Source organism: Buteo buteo, chromosome 4 (assembly GCF_964188355.1).
Source record: "Buteo buteo chromosome 4, bButBut1.hap1.1, whole genome shotgun sequence".
NCBI lineage: Eukaryota > Metazoa > Chordata > Aves > Accipitriformes > Accipitridae > Buteo > Buteo buteo.
This window is the reverse complement of record NC_134174.1, coordinates 37,783,694-37,805,172: the sequence shown is the minus strand read 5'-3', so window position 1 is coordinate 37,805,172 and position 21,479 is coordinate 37,783,694. Positions and strand designations below refer to the sequence as shown.

Here is a 21,479-nt window from a genome sequence, read left to right as displayed (position 1 = left end):
CTAGACTACTGGAAAATGAAAGATTACACTGCAGAGATTTGATTTTATTTGTAAGAAGAACTATGGGGTCCCAAATGCTCTTTTACTGTATCATCTGTTATACTTTTATGGTGAGACCCCTGGCAGATCAAAGAATTTTCTCCAAAAAGCATGAGGTGAGATTGAACACTTTGATTTCCTAGTTCCCTCAAGTTAGATACAGGGTTCTCCAATCTTAGCCCTCACTGACAATGACTACAAACTGGATGTGAGTCTTCCTTGCACAGCAGTTGCTAATACTCAGGTAAGAAAATAAAGATGTGAATCTAAAATCAGGATGAGGGGGATATTTTGTTATTTGACTTACTGTACTCCGTTCCAGTCATCTGGGCAAGGATGCGGAAGGACTTAGACTGCAGATTGGCAGAACGGCGACCCCAGTCTTCGGTTTCATCTTCAGGCTTGTTCTGAGTTTTAAGCACAGCCTGATACACCGGAGAGGCACTGTCTATGTGAGGATCTTTAATAGGAAGGCTGCTGCAATTCAGAAAGTGAAACATTGTGAAACAGGACATGGTAGCTTTCATCCCAACCTCCCTCTGGTCTTACAGCTTCTCATCCAAAATAACAGCAATCCAAAACACAGCTTTGAAAATATAACTTTTTTTAAAAAAATGCATAGATCAATTTTATGTGAATTAAGAATGCTATGGCTCATTCTACCTTTGAAATGGCCTGTTATCATTCAAATCTGCATATTCAAATCAGTGTGAAAATGCTTGGAAATGTCTGTTTATGATTCCTCAGCCAATGCAGCCACAAGCTTACAGTCATTAGAATAATGTGTGGTGATAAAGGAGAGTATGCCAAGCAAAAACAAGTATTTCTCTGAGCATTCTTGTCCGATACTATTTCTTACAAAAACAGCTTCATGTTGATACTGTTTTATGTTATGTCTTATTACAGTGTTGGGCCAGTGTATTTTAAGGTTGCAATTAGAAATAAAAACCATATTTCATTATAAAAATAATGTGGTAGGCTTTTATAGCTTTTTCTAGAGATTATTATTCCTTGCCAAACTCTGAATTAAACTTCCAGCTGCCATAACTCTGGATTCATTGTCTACTAAACATGTGAAGTATGAGAAGTCTAGACTTGTACTCAAGACTTGCACATGTATTTTGTACCTGAAATCTTTAACAGCAGATTGTATCTCAGAGTCTTACGACATCTCTAATCACCTTGCAAAATGATATATCCAGGAAGAAACTTCCAATTTTGCACAGCTAAAGTCAAAGCTACAAAGCTCTGTAGCACAAGCAAGATAACCTCTCTTTGATTTATGATGCAAGCTAGAAACAGACTTAGTAACTTAATAGCTTTTTTTTTTCCCTGTGAAAATAACTTCTGCATAGCATACAGTTAAAATTAAATATTAACAGAGATGCAGAAATATACGCTGGGGGGGATGATGACTGCTTGGAGTAACCTGGCTCCATGACTTCTCTAAATACAAGGTCTATTTTTGAAGCAAGTGATTTATTGTAACAGCTTTAACTTTCTATTCCATATAGAGCTTTGCAAGCAGCATGCTCAACTTCATGAAAATTGAGAAATGGCTCTGTTAAAAGTTAAGGGCCGTTTGGTCCAACCAAGTCACTGCTATAAAGTTTCAGGAGCAGTAACCTGCTATAAAAGTTGCTTCCTTTGTTCAGGCTCAAAGTTCGTGTTCTCTAAGATACCACTGCAGAGAAAATCTACAGAGAATTTGGGTTTGTGGTTTGAAAGCCTGAGAGGAATCATGAAAAAGCCAAGAAACATGTCTGATATCCTACATACAGCAATAACATACACTATAATAAAAAATACTGCCAGGTAGTGCCTTAAATATCATTATTTTCCAGCTGACACTCCTCTTCTTCAGCACTGCATGATATACGCTGTTTTAATGGATTTGCACGTAACAATAGCATGGGAGGTGTTCTTCAAGTAAGACTGCAAGGGACTCAGAAACATGATGTGTGCTTATACATTCTATGGACCCAAAAGCACCCCATCTCTTTAGGATTTTTTTTTTATTAGAGGGGTATTTATATTCCTCATAACCCCCAGTACATGCAAACTTCTCACTTTTTTGAGGACCCAGCAGGGTACAAAACCCAGTTATTTTTCTTTTATATGTTTCAGCACAATCACCTACATGATGGAGCATAGCTTAGAAGAAAGCCTGACTCTTCAGTTTAAGCTCCATCACAAAACATAAAAGTTATGTAAAAACTCTCTCAGCGCGGAAGATGCCCTGTAGGAGGAAGCAGCATTTTCCAGCTCCTTTTTTAGCTCATATTGCCTAGACCACTATCTTTACAATATCTAAACACTAGCAGGTATAGAAGGCATAATGTGGACTTGTTTATTTTGGGAAGGATGTGCCATCAGTGGCTTCCACTAGTGTTGCTCCTACGTGCCCCAGTGGACAAATTAGTGCCACGTCCTTCTTCAGGTGGAAGGTGGAAGAGAGAGCAGTAGCCTTCCTCTTCTGGCCCTTCATACACAGCAGAAGGGCTTGCTGAGGCAGGGAAGCAAGTGCAGAAGCGAGTTCTGCCTTCCGCTCACGTCATGCAGCAGTAGTCTTCATATGGAAAAGAGATACTCTGCAATACCAACAGTAAGTCAGCAACCCCCTTGTGACTGTTCTGCTGCCACTTCTCACTTTTGGCTATGCTGAAAAGTTCTGTCACTCTAAAGGGTCCAGTTAAAGTCCACTTCTCAAGTTCCCAGAGGCACCTCAGGCCCGTGTCTTAGTCCTGACTAAGCACACAGTACCTTACCCTGTATTACTGTCACAGGTGACTGCCTGGTTTTGGCCAACAGTTAACTTGATATTCCCGGACTTACTTTTTTAATCCTGCTGAAGCTTAAAAAGCTGCTGTGATAGCAAATTTCACAGCTGCAGACTGTTGTAGCGGGGACAATAAACCACTGGATAGCTAGTACTGCTAATTTCAACCATGGACTACTGTGGCAACAGCAGTGTGCATGTCATGGACAGTTCAAATTCCTTTGTTTAAATCCTCTAGCTGAAATGCTTTGTTCTTATATTATGACCAATATACAAAAAAGCAGTTTAAAAGTGTATGTATAGATACGCCATTAGCTCGAAGGTAGTTAAAAAATGCTAGAGGCTGGACCACAAATTTCACAGTAGCAATGTGTGGCATTAATATGACATATTAATTTCCTTATGGTAGATGATTAAGGCAGGAAATGGAGCTTGGTGAATTAACCTTCCCTAGCAGAGTGGAACACGCTCATATAAATTTAACTAAATTAATGCAATACATTGGAATATTTCCAACTCTGTCTTTAATGCAACAGGCCTTTTTCTTTTTTTAAAATCATAATTATATTGTAGATGAGTAACTAGGACTTATGAGCCACTCAGCATGGAAATATAAAATAGAGCGCATCGCTCATTATGAGCATTTCATAAACCTAAATGTGACAGTTGATTCTTACAGACAGCCTAAAGATCCACATAACCATGTTAATACTTCTGTTATACCTCTTCTTAATTTAATTTTTTTTCATCTGGGTGTGTATGTGCAGAAATATCATCCATCTTTAAGCATATTACTTTAAATTGATGTTACTGAAAAAAAAAAATTCTTCCCAAATGCGTTACAGCTTTTGAGGGTTTTTCATATTATAGCCTAAGGTATTTTAGTAGGATTCAATAAAAAATTGTCCCCCTTTTTCACATCAACATACAAGTCACACATTATTAACATTAAAACAAGTTTAAAGACAGTCACACCTCTTTGAATAAGTAGCAATGTGATTTTTTTTCCTTGGAGTTCATTATAAACTATGGTTTACTATGTGAATCACTCCCTGGAGTGGAGGAGTCATTCATCAGATTTAATTTAAGTAGATAGGAAGTAAAAACTTAGGAACACTGCAGTGTTCTACCCCTGATGTAGACAAACAACAAAATATTGTGACTTCGGATATTAGACAACTACTAAAAAAAGCTCTAAGAGGTAAAAAACCCCCAACTCAACAAAAAAACAGTTCATGCAGACTGGTAAATTATCCAGCCAAGTTGACTTATTGTAGAGGATGCATGAGACTTGAGTTTGTACAATCACATTATTGATTCTGCTACTAGAACTGTCAGATCTTAATCCTGATAAAGTTGTTGGATTTATGTCTACTTACATGACTTGTGAATTTGGCTAAAACTGCATAATGGAATTTAGAAAAGGTTTGGCAGAAATGTACTTGAAATGTACTGACCACATGGTTTTACTGCAACCAACTCTTGGTTCTTGGTATAGCAAAATCAATTAAAACAAAGCAACACAGAGTGAGAAAAGATATAAAGTCAGGGCATTCAAATTTTTCTACCTTTAAGTTCCAGCATGAGGTCTGAATAGCTGCAGTATAAATAATTTATATGCTTTCCTTTGTGTTTTACATGATGATCCAGTACGTGTGGGTTATTTTCTAAGTGACGATCCTGACTCTGATCTCACTGACTTAAGTTAAAACATCACCAATTTCAAATGGTCAAACTAGAACATGAATTCTTATTTTAAGCCTGTCTATTCTTTATCACTCCTAAAAGAAGCAAGAAGTGTTTCTAGCTATTTACTGCCCAAAAGAACAGAAGTCCTTTAGATCTACAGTCTGAGTATGCTCACCATCTTACATACACCTTGTGGCTTCAGCCTTAACTCTAATGTAAAATGAAAAGCTAGAAGAAGAGTAATTAAGTGTTGAGACCAAATTCTAGGCAGAGAATTGAGAAAAAATGAATTGGTACACAATTTGGTCTGCTTTTATGTGACAAACGTCTCATACAAATATTTCTACATTAAGCATAATCTTATCTCATACTTGATCAACTAAGCAAACTAAAGAACATCCTCAGTTTCCATTGCAAATCAAAGTTCAGAATATCACAGAGGTCAAAGCAACACCTGAAGTAAATGAGTTACTGGTTTAATCAAAGGAGTATCAGTCAATGGGTAGGCCGTTGTTATATCAGCACAAACCTTGCCTTTATATCTAGATTAAAAATGCTGTGTTAATTCCAATAAAACAATCTACTGAGAAAATTGTTTAGTTACTAAGTGTTACGAGTTCAAAAAAAAGAAGTTACAAACCAGGCTGTAGCTCACTGGACAGTAGATTTAGAGAGTCCCCTGCACCTGACTGTACATAGGAATAGAAACACTAGTTTCTTCAGGGACCAGGTGAATGTTAGGCTTAGGAGTCACATTCCAAAATGAAGGAAAAGCTTAAACAGTAGTTTATATAGTGGATCTTGCAGAAAAACTTTTTTTGCATCATTACAGGGGATAACATAGTCATGGAGTTGTCTGCAAAGAATGATGTTCCACTAGAACTGTCTGATACAAAAGGATTAATGGAAATAATCATCTCACTTCATAAACACCCATGCAATAGGTGGATTCCATATTCAAAATGAGAAAAAAAAGGTTAGAACAGAGCTTTTGCTAGTGGCATTTAACACAGCTCTTGCTGCTACTGGTGCAACGACTCAACAGTCTGCAAATCTTTTCATTTTTTATCTATTTATCCATTCATTTGGCTCTTTTCAAGATATATGTATATACTAATATAATTCATTACCACCTTATGTTTTATGATTCAAGCCTCTCCAGTTATTCAGATTCTTTACTTCACAATTCTACATGTTACGACAAATCCCTAACTCCCCTGGAAAGTCTGCTGATCTTCCAGTTCTAGCTGCACTCTTTGGACTTCTCTCACCCTATCTGGGATTCTCTAGAAAGGGCATTTTCCTCTCCCCACAACACATTGCGTTTTAATCTCTTCCACAGGTGGGAAAAGATGATGATGTTTTCCAGTCCAGCAGAGCTACTCCTGCAATTGGTACTGCATTTGAGAGATTCTTTTAATGCTCTTTATAAAATGAGAAAGATTCACATGCTCAGCAGTGAAACTTTATAATCATCTGATCATTTAAATAGGTAAAATTTTTAAACACTACTATTTGCATTATATAATGTTACAGCATTTAGTAGAAAATGCCAATGTATCACAAAATGTCTCATGTAATCCATGCCTATGAAAGATGTGAACCATTGTGAAGAACACAGATAGAATGAACTTCTTTCATTGTACTTTGCTAATTGGAAATATGAGTCTACGTACACCTGTGGAGACTCACTGAATCATGGTGAAAACCAACTAAAGGTATTGTTTGGGATCCATCATTAGGGAGAGTTGTGGCAAACAACAGAATAATATTGGTGCAAAAAATTAGGGGGGAGGGGGGAGGATTAAAAAAAAAGAGAAAATAAATGGCCAGTAAAAGGGAGCACAAGCAAATACATAAAACATCTACATTTTGAATAATCCTGCAGCTAACATATTGAAAAGAAACTATGTTAAAGTGTGTTGCTATATCTATATTTTGGTGTCACAAGAAAAGAAAGTAAGTTCTATTTTGGGTAGAAAGATAACCCACTAAGAGAGAAACCTGGCTACATTCATCGCACATGTAATTTCAGTTCTGTCCTAACAACTGTGGCTAAGTTTATCAGATAAGATTACCAGAAACATGCATTGGAAGAGCAGAATTATTGAAGATCAGTGGATTTTGCCATAGTCCAAAGGATGTGTGTGAGACACATGTACAATATGTAAACTAGGGACAGGGATAATACAGTACAACTCTCCATTCTAAAGAATAAAACAGCAGCCAGTACTAAATAAATGTTTTGCATTCTTCACATATCAATAAAAATTCTACCTCCCCCTTCCCATTCTGAGTTATGCATATAGTACGGTAGTTGTGACAAAGCACAGTCATTATAAATGAAAAGCTATCCCATGTCATATCCAGAACACTAGATATATTTTTGTGGGGTTTAGCAGTTCTAGGAAGAATACCAAAAAAGAAGTGCTACATTTTCTAACTATCCATCCTTTTAACTTCAAAACGATGAAGTGCTTTCAACTACTATCTAGGATTGATTTGCATTTTTCACGTGTAAGATACTCCAGAAAAGTCCAGCAAGAGCTGCCATGTCATGCGTGGAGGGACTGTTAGATGTATCATGCAGAGAAAGAGCATTCCACACAAGGAAATAACCTTACCTAGCAAATTCTCCACCCTGGGCTTGTGCCTGGCCTGCAATTGCATCCATGATAGCATCTTGGGAATACATGCTGATTGGGGTGTTATACTGGGCGTGAATTATAGTAGCCTTGCCGCCTAGGCCTTTCACCTCAATGGGTTTGTGTGTAGACAGGGCAGAGTCCTTCAGGGCACTGGGGTTGAAACGCTCCGTGAACTCCTTGCTGGGTTATGCAAGAGTGAGGTTCAACGGGGAAGGGAAGGGAAGAAAGGAGAAAGGCGTGACAGTTAAGTGAGAGATAAAGCACCAACAGAGGAGCGTGCACGTCAGTTCACGGCATCTCACCACAAAAGCTTCCGGTCAGAGGGTAAGAGACAACGTATGTAACAAGTAACACTTAAAAGCTGGCTGCGCTAATGGATGGAATTTTTGTGTTGGCTCGCAGATGTATATAGAGAAAAAAATGTGAAACAGTTGTCATTGTATAAAAAATCATGACAAATCCCTAAGTATTGATGTGATACTTACATATATTAAAATTCTGTTCTTACATGCATATATACATATAAGTGTATACCAACATATACACACACACACATATATATGCATGTCCATGGATGTACATACATACTGCAGAGAATTCCCAGTTTATTCACTGCATCCATTCATTCTTTCAGAAGGGTCTTACAAAGTGCTAGAAAGTGCAACGGGGTGAAAGATGTCCGGTCGTCTATTAATTAGAAGGTTCCAGTACTTTCTGTCTGGATTATTAATCATAGTGAAATTTAGTACTTGCGCCTTTTAAATCTTCAAACTTTCCTCACAAAGACTAAAATAATCTTCCCAAGATCTCTGTACAGCCAGCCATAAGTGTTGCTATAGCATGATAAATGCTCCTTCTCAGATCAAAATATCCTACATTGCAATCAACGGGACAACTGCAGTTGGAAGACTAGCTGCCATATTTTCCAGTGGCTCTATTTATGAGGAAGGATTTTTATTTGAGAAACTGAGCCATGAGCAAGTCAACTGAAGCTCCCGTTGCAACAGAACAAGTCAGTTTAATGTCAGACTGCTGCTAAAGAGCACCTGGCTTCCTTGTAGCGCCCAGTTGTACATTGTTCTAGTCCTGGAGTTAGGACTGAGTATTGCCTGGAGTTTAATGAGCAAGGTAAAACCTCAGCTGTCAGTCACTGAGGTAGCTGCTCTTCTCTAACCTATGGGAGATCAGGTGGATCTCTAGTCTGCTGTTCCTGACCTGCCAGCAGCAGGAGGATGCCAGCAGTATAGATTCTGTACACTCACTCAACTGGGCAAAACTGAGAATTCTGTCCTCTGGGAAATAATGGATATTTCACAAAGGTTTCATTTTGAACTGAGCCCCAAAGCGGGAAATGCATATATCTCCCCCCGCAAAAGAAACTCTGAAAAATGTAATCCCATTTGATTGGAACAATTTTCCTTTTCAGTTTAAAGCCATTATATTGTCTTCCACTGATTTTTTTCACGTGACTGAACAACAGCTTCTCTGGTTGGCAAGGGACCAATAGTGTGCCTGTCTGCTGTGGGTCGGCCACAGAGGATGTTTGAGTGTTAAATTTGAACTCTCAGCCCAGCACAGAGGAAGAAGAAAAACCAAGTAAAGCTGGCAGTCATCTGACTTGATCTTCCAGAGATTATCAAAGGTGATGTGTCACCTCTAAACCCAGACAGGGGATTCCACTCTGTTTTCAGCCTTTTGTTTGGTGGGATGCCCTGACTGAAAATGGACAGTAAGAGACAGTCACACATCATTCAAAACACTTGATAGAACATTAACAGCCACATGCTCAAGGAACAGAGACATAAATATGCACATGCTTTAGTTACACACATCAACATTTTAAGGGAGGGAACCGGGAAGATGCATTATGCATTCAAAAAGTGAAAATCATCTTTTTACAAAGACATTTTCAAATTTAAAATATCTCTCCATTAACTATTCATCAACTACGACAATATTATTATTATTACACTGACATCATCTGCTGAAGGGTGATGTGCAGAGATGTGCAGGTTGTTACACTCTCAACTTTTCAGCATGCACATCCCTTAATTTACCAATGGTATCTCTTTTCTTTGTAATATCCAAAATGATCACAAGATAATTATGAACACACAGGTCCTCAAGATCTTGAATTTAGTGTTCTCTTTCCCCCACACTGTTAGAAGTATTGAAGAGATTTTAAACCCAAAATCTGAGAAGATTGTGTGAATGAAAAGACAGAGGTTAAATATGCCACTTTTAAAAAATAAAGTTCAAAGCAATTGGTTTCCACAATCAATTACACAAATAAAAGCTAGTAATCTTAGAACAGCCTAATCTTCCCTAATGGTAGCAGCAGTAGTGATTTTGGCTTTCACTTGGGGTATTTAAACAGTTTCAGTGATGTCTTTCAAGAGGTTTTAGTCACTTACACACACCAAGGCAAAACTTTCACTAAGTTAACAAGATTCCCATAACAATAAGAGAAAAGGGTACAGATTTTCAACTGCAGAGTTTTCTTTTTAACTCTGGAAGTAAACAGAAGACACTAGTGCTTGTAAGGGGTGCTGTGCTCTGGGACAAAGTGGCAGAGGTAAGACCCTAGAGACAGCTGGAGCACCTCTGCAAAATGAATGGGATAGTTCTACTAAGCTTGGAAAGGATCAGGAAGAATAAATCCCAAAGCAAGATGAACAACACCCGGATAATGTGACTTCTGTTTTCTGTCCTGGTTAAACCACGACACTTTCCAAGACAATCGTAACAGAATAATTATCAATGTAAATTTGCTAAAGTTTCATCACTCTAAAGGATTTACATCATTTGCATGACATAACACCCACACCTCATTGAAATCAACAGAGAATGCCAGATCAGTGTAAATTATATGCATTAAATATGATTTCAGTTTTATGTATTCTACTACTTCTAACCTTCTCTTGTCAGTTTAAATTTGACATTTAACTAATATAATTATTTATCTTATGCTGAATTTAACCCAGTCTCCAGCAATTTCTGGACAACACTCAGTTCAGACACAGAAAATGGGAATTTAGAGACAATCTTCTGTCCTTAAAAAACTAACAATCAGAGCTGAGGACTCTGTGAACTTTCCTAAATAGAGCAGATCAATCACATTTTTAAATCAATCATTGCTTCTTGTTTGGGCAATATGTTTACTAAGGTAAAGTACTTTTTAGATCTTTTCCATGTCAGTATCTCATACCAACCTAAATTTGAATTTTAGTGTAGTGGGACTTTGGAAATTAATTTAATGTTGAGGCTAAAAATACACCAGTAATAATACACCAAAAAAGGCTCAGAAAAGGCTCCCCAGATCCTGAAGGCATGAAGACTACTTAAAGAGTTAGGAGGAATTAAACCCAGACTGTAGAGACAAAAACATCTGAAAGCATTCACAAGAACTGAGCAAGCTCAGATGCTAACTCCATTTGCAGCATTAGAACATCATCAAGAAATGCCAAACACATAGTATGCTTAGAAGGGAGCACCGCTGGACACCAGCGGCAGCTGATGATGCTTGCCATACCAATAAGATTTTTTTAAAAGTACTTCCACTTGCAAGTAGACACAGCAGGAACACAAGGGATCATGCTACCCCAGAAAACAAATCTTCACACATACAGCATAACACAAATACTTGGCACTGTATAGAAGTGATACTAACTTGGCAGCGGTGTTGGTTATGACCTAAAAGAAGAGAAAGAGAACAAACAACATCAAAACCAACCACACAGAAAAAGTCAATAGTTTTTAGAGTGCAAAGGGCAAAAGGTATTTACAAAAGCTTACTAAAGCTTTTTTCAGACCATCCACAAATAAGAACAAAAAGTAAATATATGCCTGAAAACCCCGACATGATTAAGAAAGGAAAAAACGTAGGGATTATAGTTGATCCACTAGGACTTAGTAGGGTACCATGGCATTTTGGCTGACCCTTGAACATGATTTTATTGCTGTGCATCCCTAAAAGTACTATTACCAAAGTGTAGAGGAAGGGGGGGGGGGGGGGAGAAGAAAGAAGCATTTGCAAAGTATATTCTCACCTGAAAATAGCAGATGAGTGGTAGAGATTATATTCTTCCCTCACATACTAAATATTCAGGTATGAAGTCTGTTCTCCTCAGGCTGCCCTCAGAGTTGGTATTGCAAGATTGATTTTTTGGTCTTTTACATGCTGGAGAATATCCAAAGAATATATTGGTAGATGTCTTAAATCTAAAACTGAGGAAAATGCCTTTGTATTTAACAAACTATTGGCCTAAATCTGACTGTACCTACATTATGCCAACAGTGGTGTAAGCCAATTAATTTCAGAATGGTCATTCCTAACTTATTCCACGTGAAATGAAGGAAGTCCATGCATTATGTGTTTTTTTGGATATCCATATCAGGATATTTTATTCCATCTGGTATGTACACGGTATGAAAAAAAAAATGTTCACGCTACATCCTGCTTCGCTGCATAAACAAGAAGTGGTGGTGGCTTGCACAGCAATTCCAAAGAAACACAATACAGGACAAAGCTGGGAGCAATGAACAGATAGTGAGCTCAGACTGTACTATTAAATTATTTGCTAATAACTCTTTCTGTAGTTGCATGAATAGCATTAATGGGCTATGACTTTTTTTTTAACTTATTCTTTTCAAAGCTTAGAATATCCATATTTTGCTCTTATATTCTTGAGTGAAGAGTAATTAATCATATTTTGCACAAAATAAAGAGGAAGAGAGTCCAGGATCGGTTAATAAACATTTCTTCTTATTTAGCTGCACAGAATGCTGTTGACAGAAGTGGGCAGTGAACCTTTCAACTTGCTGTTGTACCATTTCTGGATCTGGGATTGATACAGAACACTGGACAGCAATGTTATACTGTTGGAGTGACATTCAAAGTGGATTTGTCTCCTTGTGCTTTTGCCTTGCCGAACCTTTGATATTATTGCTTCTTTTTACATACAGTCCTTTTGCATTGGCTCATGCAGCTGCCTTTTTCATGATCAAAACCACTAATGAGACGAAGCTGCAGTAAAGGCTTTGCACTTCTGCATTTCCATGGAAAAGCAATGACAGATCACCTGCACTTACTGTTCTTCAGACTCTCGGATTTGAGAATATTCTTTTAACTTTATAAACCCTACATTAAGCCAAATATATCAGTCTGTTGCAGGAACCAGTAGAGATGTATTAGGAACAAGCTGTAGCCTGTAAACACATAAGTGATCCTATGTCCATTCTAGGTGTGTGCAGGATAGCTGGGCACTCGCTTACAATGAAACATAGTGGAATAGTACCATTTTCTGAAGTGAACTCTGATGCCTGCTTCAATCTTCTAATCGAGGCCTCTGCCTTACACATAAAAATAATATTTTAAAGGCAGAACTACCACCCCTAAAATACACCTTAATTAGAGGAACCACGTGTTTGCATATAAAAATATGTTCAAAATCATTATGTGCACACACTAAGAACGGCTCAACAGCCACATGTCTCAGTAAAGATTTTTTAGATGTGAAGAGGCTACTATAGCTTCCCTCAAAAAGAGTAAAGCTTTACCTCTCCTTATGTTCAGTATGCGATGAGAAAATTCTCTCCAGTTCAGAGCCACACATTATTTTAGCTTGATTCTAAATACGGACATGTATGAAACACCCAACTTGCTGCTCACAGAGGTCACACAGTAAGAAGCCAGTAACCTAAGCCACCTAGCACGTACTTGTGGGACAGGTATTTACGGCCCTTGACCTACAATGTGAAAAATAACTTACACTGGAATGAAAGAGAACCACATGTTACAAGCTATGACTCACTCTTCATATTTATTAATACTCTCCTTTCCAGAGCTTTCAGCACATCAAGTTCCACACTCTTAACAGGCCACCTCTATTTTTCGCCCTGGGCCAGGGTGATAAAGCTTTAATGTAAAAATGTAACAGAGAAACAGATGCTTTGTTATTCTTTGTAGATCAGGGAAATAATCTCAAAATTAATTTTTGCTTTCTGATAGGATTTTCCAAAGGGTTTAGCTAAACCTCTAACAGCAATTCACACAATTAAGTTTAAACGATTTGGTGGAAAGGACACCAAACTGAAATATGAAATATACCTTAAGATCAACACCCAAACCTGAATTTTCTTATAGCTTTTACAATACTGCTAAGAGCATGTTCATGAATGTATAATAAGTTCACAGTTTGGGAGCACCATAATTTCCCAATCTTTACGCAGCATCTCATGTTGTACTATATGATAAGAATGTCCACAATGAAGTCAAGAGCTGATTTTGCAGAGCTTACAGTGCTTTCCTTGAGCACTCTTTCACATATATCCACAATGAGACTGAGACTATCATGGATGATAGCAAGTCCCAAGGTAGTTACAGATTCCATGTTATTCTCCACAGAGCAGTAGGAGAGATGCCTCTCACTTCATGGGTAACACTCAAGTGGAAGTGGGAATGACAGGATTATTGAACTCTGAATTTTCTCTGCATGTAAACAGATATGCAATTCTCTAAATCTCAGAGGAATTACCTGAAAAGACACATGTACTTAGTAGCTCTGGGCTCTTTCATCCTTTCAGATTGTTCTTGGGCTGCAGGATAAAGGCTGAATTTTTTAAGCAGAACATTTAGATGACGTCTCATAAATGTTCTTATTTGTTCATCAGTGGTACAGATATTACAGGCAGATAGACAGCAATTCCCTAAAATTTTGTTCAAACTAAAAAAAAACAACCTCAGATGGTTGTTCTAAGGTAGAACCTTGCTTTCTAATTCAGTACACTACCACTGGTGTGCACTAACATGGGTACATATAAAGGAGACATAAACCATGGAAAAGCGCAGAGTGAAGACAGTGAAGTGTTTTCTGCACCCCAACAATCACTGTCATATTATGTAGTCCTATCACAATGCCCTCTGGAATCAATAGACTGGTTCACATTGACTTTGGTGAGTGATGGATGCAGCTGTGTTGTAATTTTGATAACAAAAAATAGTCAAAATGCTGAGCCATCAAAAATACAGCCCCTTTACCCTCACTCTTGCAGATCTTAAGGAGGGTTGTGAAGACAACAAGAGAAAGACAGGGAGATATAGTCCAAGGAAACTCTGCATATTGAAATAAGACGAGGATTAGTTTTCCTCAAGAAAACTGTTAGAAGCATTCTGAGGTTTATTTTGCTGATCTTGCTTACTAACTGAAATTATTTTCTTTTAAACAGTAATTGCCTTTCTTAATTATCCAGTATGAGAAGGGAGGATAGGATTTTTTCAGATAAGTTAATTAGGATTGTTAATGCCAAGTGCTCAAGAGAGTTACAATGAATCATCTAAACTGCTTGAATCATCTAGAACGTGTATATATGCTCTTTTATAAGGATAAAATATCCTTACTTTGCTACAACTTAAAACCCCTTGGTTTTACTCTTGCAAAGAGGTCCCGCAATGGGATATAAAATACCTGAAAATATGCATTTGCTATCAGACCTTGAGTGGATTGTCTGAATTTTCTGTTTTTCCTCATATAGCCAAGTCCCTAGTGTCGAAAGTATACTTTTACCTATATTCATAATAAGAAATTTATCTTCATTTTAAATAAACACAAATAAAAAAATTACAGAATTGTTTGCAAATTAATACATGAAGGCAGAAAAATTAGGAAAATCTGCTTCTTATTGCTTTTCCTCGTGTGTTGTAGTCCAAGCTCCTCACTTCACAAACCTACTTATAAAACAGTTGATCTGCAATACAGTAACACTGAAAACCTTGACAACATGGGATCAAACTATCTGGGTAGTATTTAGAGATCATTCCTTGTTACATACAAGTTAAGAGCAAAGCTAACGTGAGACAGACCATGTTCAAACCAGAGGATTCAAAATATTGCAGTTTTGACTCATTTTGCATAGGAAAGCCAATACATTAAGGCAGGAATTATAGCAGGACACTCCAGCAGACTAGCATGTCAGATTTGCTGGTCAAAGCAATTTCTCTTCAGGAAAGTGCCAAAGATTAGATCTGTTTTATAGCAGCTTCTATAACGGCCGACAGTGATACTTGGTTCTATGAGACTACATGCATTAGTTAAATCGCTAAATGCCAGAACCCTGAGATCATCACAGTTACTTCAGTCATAGTGTTCCTCTTCATGCTCTGGTGACTATTGCCAATCCATATTGCAATTCAGATACCAAAGACCAAGAGTTATTCTGTAATGGTACTGCATATATGTTTTGGGGGGTACTGGAAAATTTAAATGATTGTTCGAGACCTTAATCATGATTACCAGACAAATGCACAATAGGGTAGGTATTATTACATTCATTTTTCAGCAAATTCATTACTTAATTGAAATATTAAATATTTTACCAGGTTACCTACCCTCTAAGAAGTCCACCTTCCGAAGCCCTTCGGTTGAGACTTAACTTATGCATCTCAGCCATTTCCCTTAGAGTCTCTGCTGAGTAAAGGCCAATAGGGTTGTTATACTGCCTTGCAGGGCTCAGCTGGTGTATAGGACTATTGCCATCAGTCAATACAGGGCTTAGTTTTGAACCTAGATTACTCTTTGCAGGTGAAATGTCAGGAGTCACAGACTGAGAGGACATGGAAGATCTAACTGTGGTAGTCTTTAAGTAGGCAGAGCTATTTGAAAAGCTGATCTCTTGCTTGTTGAGGTAGCCTGAAAACGTTCCATTGGTTGCTAACATACTACCCATAGGCCCAGTCGCCGTGTTAGTTAGAGGACTGAAGGTTGTTCTGTTGCCATTGATTTCCCAAGCAGGTTCCTGTAGTAGCAAACATGCAGGCCAAGAAAAGAAAAAAAGAAAAGAGCAATCATAGAACACATGCAAAAATAACTTATCTGCATTTACTGCTTTCTAAACATATTGATAAACTTGCAATAAATAGATTGGGGCCAAAGCATCCAACCTTTCAGGGAAAACTTTCAACAAAGAAATGTATTGTTTCAAAATAAGGGAAGCAAAACATAGTCAGGCATTTTTTTACTGGGTTTTAGTTGAAATTAACAAGTAAAGCCTAATATTAAAAAGCATTTGCTACTAGTCAACCTCATAGCACTAATTTTATATAAAGCCAACACTGTCAATTAATTTCTAGGATAATTAAGAAATCTTAAAATAAAGTCTTGAGGTCAGAATAATGTGAGATAATATGCAAACAAAAAAGTCAATGCCATTGTTATAAAAACATAATCATTCTAAACCACACCATTCTATTTTCCATGAGTACACTTCAAGTTATTGAAGCCCACACATTGCATTGCTTTCATAGGCTCTGGTTCATGCTAATTAGGCCATGCAGCATGATTAGCAGATAGACCAACAGGACTCGAGAACAGGTACTACTTAGCAGATAGGATGCTTCTATTCTGATCATTTCTGCATAATTTCCACTTGAAGGAATGTGTCCCTGAGTATGTAGATGATGAGTGTATGATCCTACAGTCATGTCCCAGACAATATTCCTAACTAGGACAGCAGGAAGTATTGTCTTAGTTGAAGTCACAGAAATCTCTCCAACAATAGCTATACCCTGCTGGTGCTCAAATTAGAAACATTCTGCCAAAACCTCATCTTGGAAAAACGCAGTACTATGCTTCAGTTTCATAAATGATTTGCTATTAATGCAGCTTAGTGAAAGCAAAATAAAAGGTAATAGCAAAAAAGAAAAATACTGGTTTTTCAGCAACACAGTGCTGGAAATAAGTTGTCGTGTGAGTTCCAAGGAAGTTTCATGTAAAACTTCTGTGCTCGTGTTGCCTACAACACCCTATCACTGCTTCAAGCTCATTCTGGTGCAACACCATCTAAATCCCTAGGACTGGAAGGCACTCAGCACTTTGTGGGAAGCACAGAGCACCCTTAGGGTTAAATTACCTCATTTCCTTCTAGCTACTGGCAGTGTGTAGTGACCACAGCTCTGTACTTTTTGGCAGTCTGCCTACCTGCAGCATGGACAATTTTACCAAAAAGGAATAGAAACTTCACTTTCAGATGGGCACTTTATACCTTTACTCTCAGTTTTCTTATTCTTTAACTTCTAAAGGCTCAGTGACTGGAACATGAATAGCAAGATTCCAATATTGATTAACATCTCTTTAATGTTTGCCTTTTGAACGTAGCATCCCTAGTGCTGGAACTCATTAGCACATGTTTTAAAGTAACGAATGATATAGTCTCAAAAGCTGTTTTATTCATCATCACTTTTGTTTGTCTGTAATTACATGCTTTGGTTAAAAAAATCTATAGCTGAGGTACCCAACAAACTATTTGAATGCTTGACAATTTACAGATTTCTCTAGAGCCATAATATCAATTTGTAGTTTATCTCAGAAGCTCCTGGCTCCAGCCTAACCTGCACTACATTGCTTTTGCTGCAGAAGGATGACTTCAACCTCTCCCTCTGGACCTAGATACACTGCCGCCATAACTGGTACCCAGATGCCGTGATGCTCACAGTTAAGAGTCCCACCAGTAATGCTGGCAGCACACTGCAGTCCAGCCCTGGGGGACAGGGACAGGCAGGAGACATTATCCTGAAGGAGGGATGGAGCCCACAGTCTGCCCTCGGTGAAAGCCAGTATAAGAGCAGATGGTGGCCTGCAGTGACATTTTGCCTCCTGTGGGCTGGCACTGCTTCAATCGCCATCTTTCACATCTTACATGCATCTCCTCCACAGCCTTGCATGAAACATAGGCCTGAGAATAATTTGGCCTCTGATTTTCTACTTTTGCTAGTATTGGTTAGCATTAATGTCATTTACTGATTTTGATAGTAAGGTTCACCAGAAAGATAAATATTTTATATTCTCCTCTTGGATTTTTCTACATTGCATACTTAAGTTTAGGGAGATTACATTTGAAAAATCAAGATAATATGGCCTGATTAATTAAAATTAATTGCAAAAAATCCCCTAAAGGTCTAAGGATATAATTAATCATAACATTAAATACACTTAAGATGTCTTGAATCAAAAATGTAAGGCAGATAAAATGAACTGAGAACATTTTCTTAGTAATAAACAGGAAGAGATTTTAGCTGGCATTAATAGCTGCCTGAGGCTATAGAAACAGATAATTCCAAAAGCATTTTTCAGAATATGCCTTTTTAAATAAATACATTTGAATTACATACTTCAGTCATTATACCCTGACATCGAAAACAGCAAACAACCAACCTTTCAGTGGCCTACTGCAAGCTTCCAAGTACCATTAAACAAAGAGAAAACAGGGATTCTCTCTAAAAATGTGTTGTAAAAGAGGCACAAACGCACAAGGCCGTGTTCATAAATTAAGTCACCATTTGTGCAAATGAGTTTTGCATGCTAGCAGAGAGGGACAAAACAAATATTTTAAAAAAATAAAATAGAGGCAATAGCGAAGAAAAAGGATATGCCAGAGTTATATTTGTTTGTTACCCTGAAAAATCTGTGGCTTTTCTCCAAGCTAACTGCAGGTTTCCTTTCTAAACCCCATAATAAAAGGACATGCAAGGAGATCTGATTATAAAGTATCAGTTTCAACTGCTAATGAGAGAAATGCCAGGTATTTCCTTAATTCTAATGCATTTTCAAAGTTTTGGTGTTACTGGACACTAACAGTAGGCAAAAGGAAAATCATAGGACCACCATAAAAAAAGATGGTTGACGATTTTGCTCACTTTTATGACATGAATGGAGTTTTGGTTTCACTCCTCAAACAATTTCTAGCTGGAATACCAGCATGCTGGTAACTCAACACTAGAATTCCTAGGAGCTCAGCAGTACCAGGGTAGCATTCTCCATTTGACTTAATATTCATGGTAGTTTTAAGGTAGTAGTTTTCCCTGTGTTCAGGGGGGAAAGGGATGAAACAGGAAGTGTCAAGAGAGCAGCTGTATAACTTCTTCCAAAGAATTACTGCCCAATAATCAGTTTATTTAGCTCTTTCCTTTTGTGATTGACAAAGAATCTCTCATTCGGATTATTCCTGGTAGGATATTTTAGAATTTTTTTTTTCTCCAGTTCAGTGGCAAAACCAGACAAATGCAGTATTTCTGAAACCATTTCTGAATGCGAAGGTCAAATTTCTAATACTGAGCAGCAGCACGGCTTTTAGCATTACCTCACATGAAATGCAGCCAACAGTAACAAACGTCCCCCTGTTTCCCATCTCTCTCATCCCATTCTGTTTCAGTCTCTGTGGCTGGAAAGGCAAACAAACGTTTCCAACTATGTAAGTCTGATGCTACCCCTCAGTCGACCAGAAGAGGAGGCTCTGACACTGAGCAATGGGCTTCTTCCCTAGAGAAAGATGCTGGGATCCTGCCGCAATCCCTTACTACGAGGGGAAAACTGCGTTTTAATTTCCCAGTGTAATGTCTATGAATTGAGCTTAAAACTAATAAATGTAGAGGAGTCTCAAACATTTGGGAACAGAGGGAAGCTATGAATCAGCTCAATTTCCATTCTGAAATACTATTATCCTTTTCTTTATAAATATTCAATTTCTACGCAAGGCAAATGCTCCTTGTTATGTATCAGAGAAGTGAGAAACAAATTTATATTGGAAGACACAATACCAGTTTTTCAGGTCCTCTTCCTTTGACAGACCACATTCTATTTATCTATTGCTATGACCATACAGTCTTTATTCACCTTTTGCACTTCTGGGAGAACAATTTTAACACTATACTAATGAATTTGACTTCCCAACTTGCCCAAGAAGCTGATGTTGCTTTAAACTTCTTACAGAAAGAAGGAAATGGCACCATGGCATTAAATGACTCTGATCAAAGACATCCAACAAATAGCTTTTGGCTCAGGCAGCTCTTCCATCCTATGCTTTACTTAAAACGTCAATTGGCTATTCATCTATTTTCTCTTAGCCACATAGGTTCCCAGATTTGGCAGAAATCATAAGCATTATGAGATCTTCACGGGGACTCTGAAATAAGTGTGTTCAGTACTGTTTCATAAACAGGACAACACATAGCCGTATTATTAAAATGTAAAGAGGCTGTCTTAATACCTTTATGCAAGGGGACAAATGTTCTAGCTATGCTTAGCCTTAAAGCTTCAGCTTGAACATTTTGAACTGGATGGAGCTGAACCTTCACCGGTGTTGTGCCCCTTCTGAAAAGCTGCAGGAACTCACTGATGGATGATGGCTTAGTTTCAATTCTTGGACTCATGCTTACTCTTCTTGTTATTTGAATGCTTTCAGCATTAGTTATGCCCTTTCTTCCAGCTATGCCACACCTGTGCAAAAGACTTGACTAAATCTTTTGACTAAATAAAAAAGATTTGACTAAACTAAATGAAAATTGTTTCAAGTTGGAGATTAATGTCATATAAGGAAAGAGTGAAACTGCAAATCAGTCAAACTTTTATTTCCAATAATAGCCCTACAGCTCAGTTGACACCATACTTATGGTTGCAGAACCTGTATCATCCATAACATTGATAAGCTCCAGAAAGTAAGGAGAGAATATATGTTACTTGTGGAATGTAGAAAAATTTCTATCATGGTGAAGAACTCCAGGGTTTTTATACCTTCCTTACATCTTTGTAAAATAATGCATGCTTATTTATCTAAAACACACCAAAAATTACCATAGCAGTCAAAGAAGAAATACATGCTTGAAAATTAGTGGAAGCTGCAATCAGATCAGCAATAATGTACAAGAGAATTTATGTTTTTTAAACTAGACACTGAACATGCACATGCAGATTTTTCAGCTAACATTGACATGCCTTAACCTTGACTCAGAGAAAGGTGAGAAAAACTTCTCTCGATGTTTGAGGACAACACTGTCGTGACTGTCTTGTAATGTAGTTTTTGCTGTCTTTTGAAATGCAATCGAATTCATTTCATGTGAACCATCAGAGTCTAAACACTGTCAAGCAGTGATGTGGAGGTGACAGCTTCTGCCTATGTGTCACAGAATTCTTCATTTCTACAGTGATACTGTTACTAGAAATAGTAAAGGGACAAGCAAAGAAACCTTGATTTTGAAAGTATATTTACTGTAACATACCTTATTGCAACATCTCCGTACCACTGTTTCTATCAGTAAAGACTTTTTATTCTGGATTTTGAGAGTTTTCCAATGGTTCAATGCCTCCATTCCCTTCCAAACCACCCTCAGAGAAGAATTTTTCTCAGGTAAAAATTACTGTTGTCTACGCGTGTATACACAAACGTCACTCCTCTTGACCTGCAAAGGGCCCCCCACTCCAGCACTCTACTGCTACCTCTTCCCCCGAGCCAAAGACCCTACACCTAAGACGACCTTTCTGAATACTGCTAGATAC

The 21,479-nt window shown here is 37.8% G+C and overlaps 1 protein-coding gene across 14 annotated transcripts in view; it reads right to left on the bottom strand.

Annotated features, from left to right (window-relative positions):
• LDB3 (LIM domain binding 3) overlaps positions 1 to 21,479 on the bottom strand; it is a 130,476-nt gene that overhangs the window by 50,890 nt on the left and 58,107 nt on the right. For 9 of the 14 annotated variants that reach the window (XM_075025547.1, XM_075025545.1, XM_075025549.1 and 6 more), the window contains 2 exons: positions 15,542 to 15,948; positions 347 to 516 (listed from right to left, as the gene is read on the bottom strand). In XM_075025547.1, coding sequence (XP_074881648.1) covers positions 347 to 516; positions 15,542 to 15,948 — 577 coding nt within the window. Of the gene's footprint in view, positions 1 to 346; positions 517 to 7,131; positions 7,336 to 10,825; positions 10,849 to 15,541; positions 15,949 to 21,479 lie in introns of all 14 variants that reach the window. The other 5 variants (XM_075025552.1, XM_075025558.1, XM_075025560.1 and 2 more) reach the window with 3 other exon arrangements.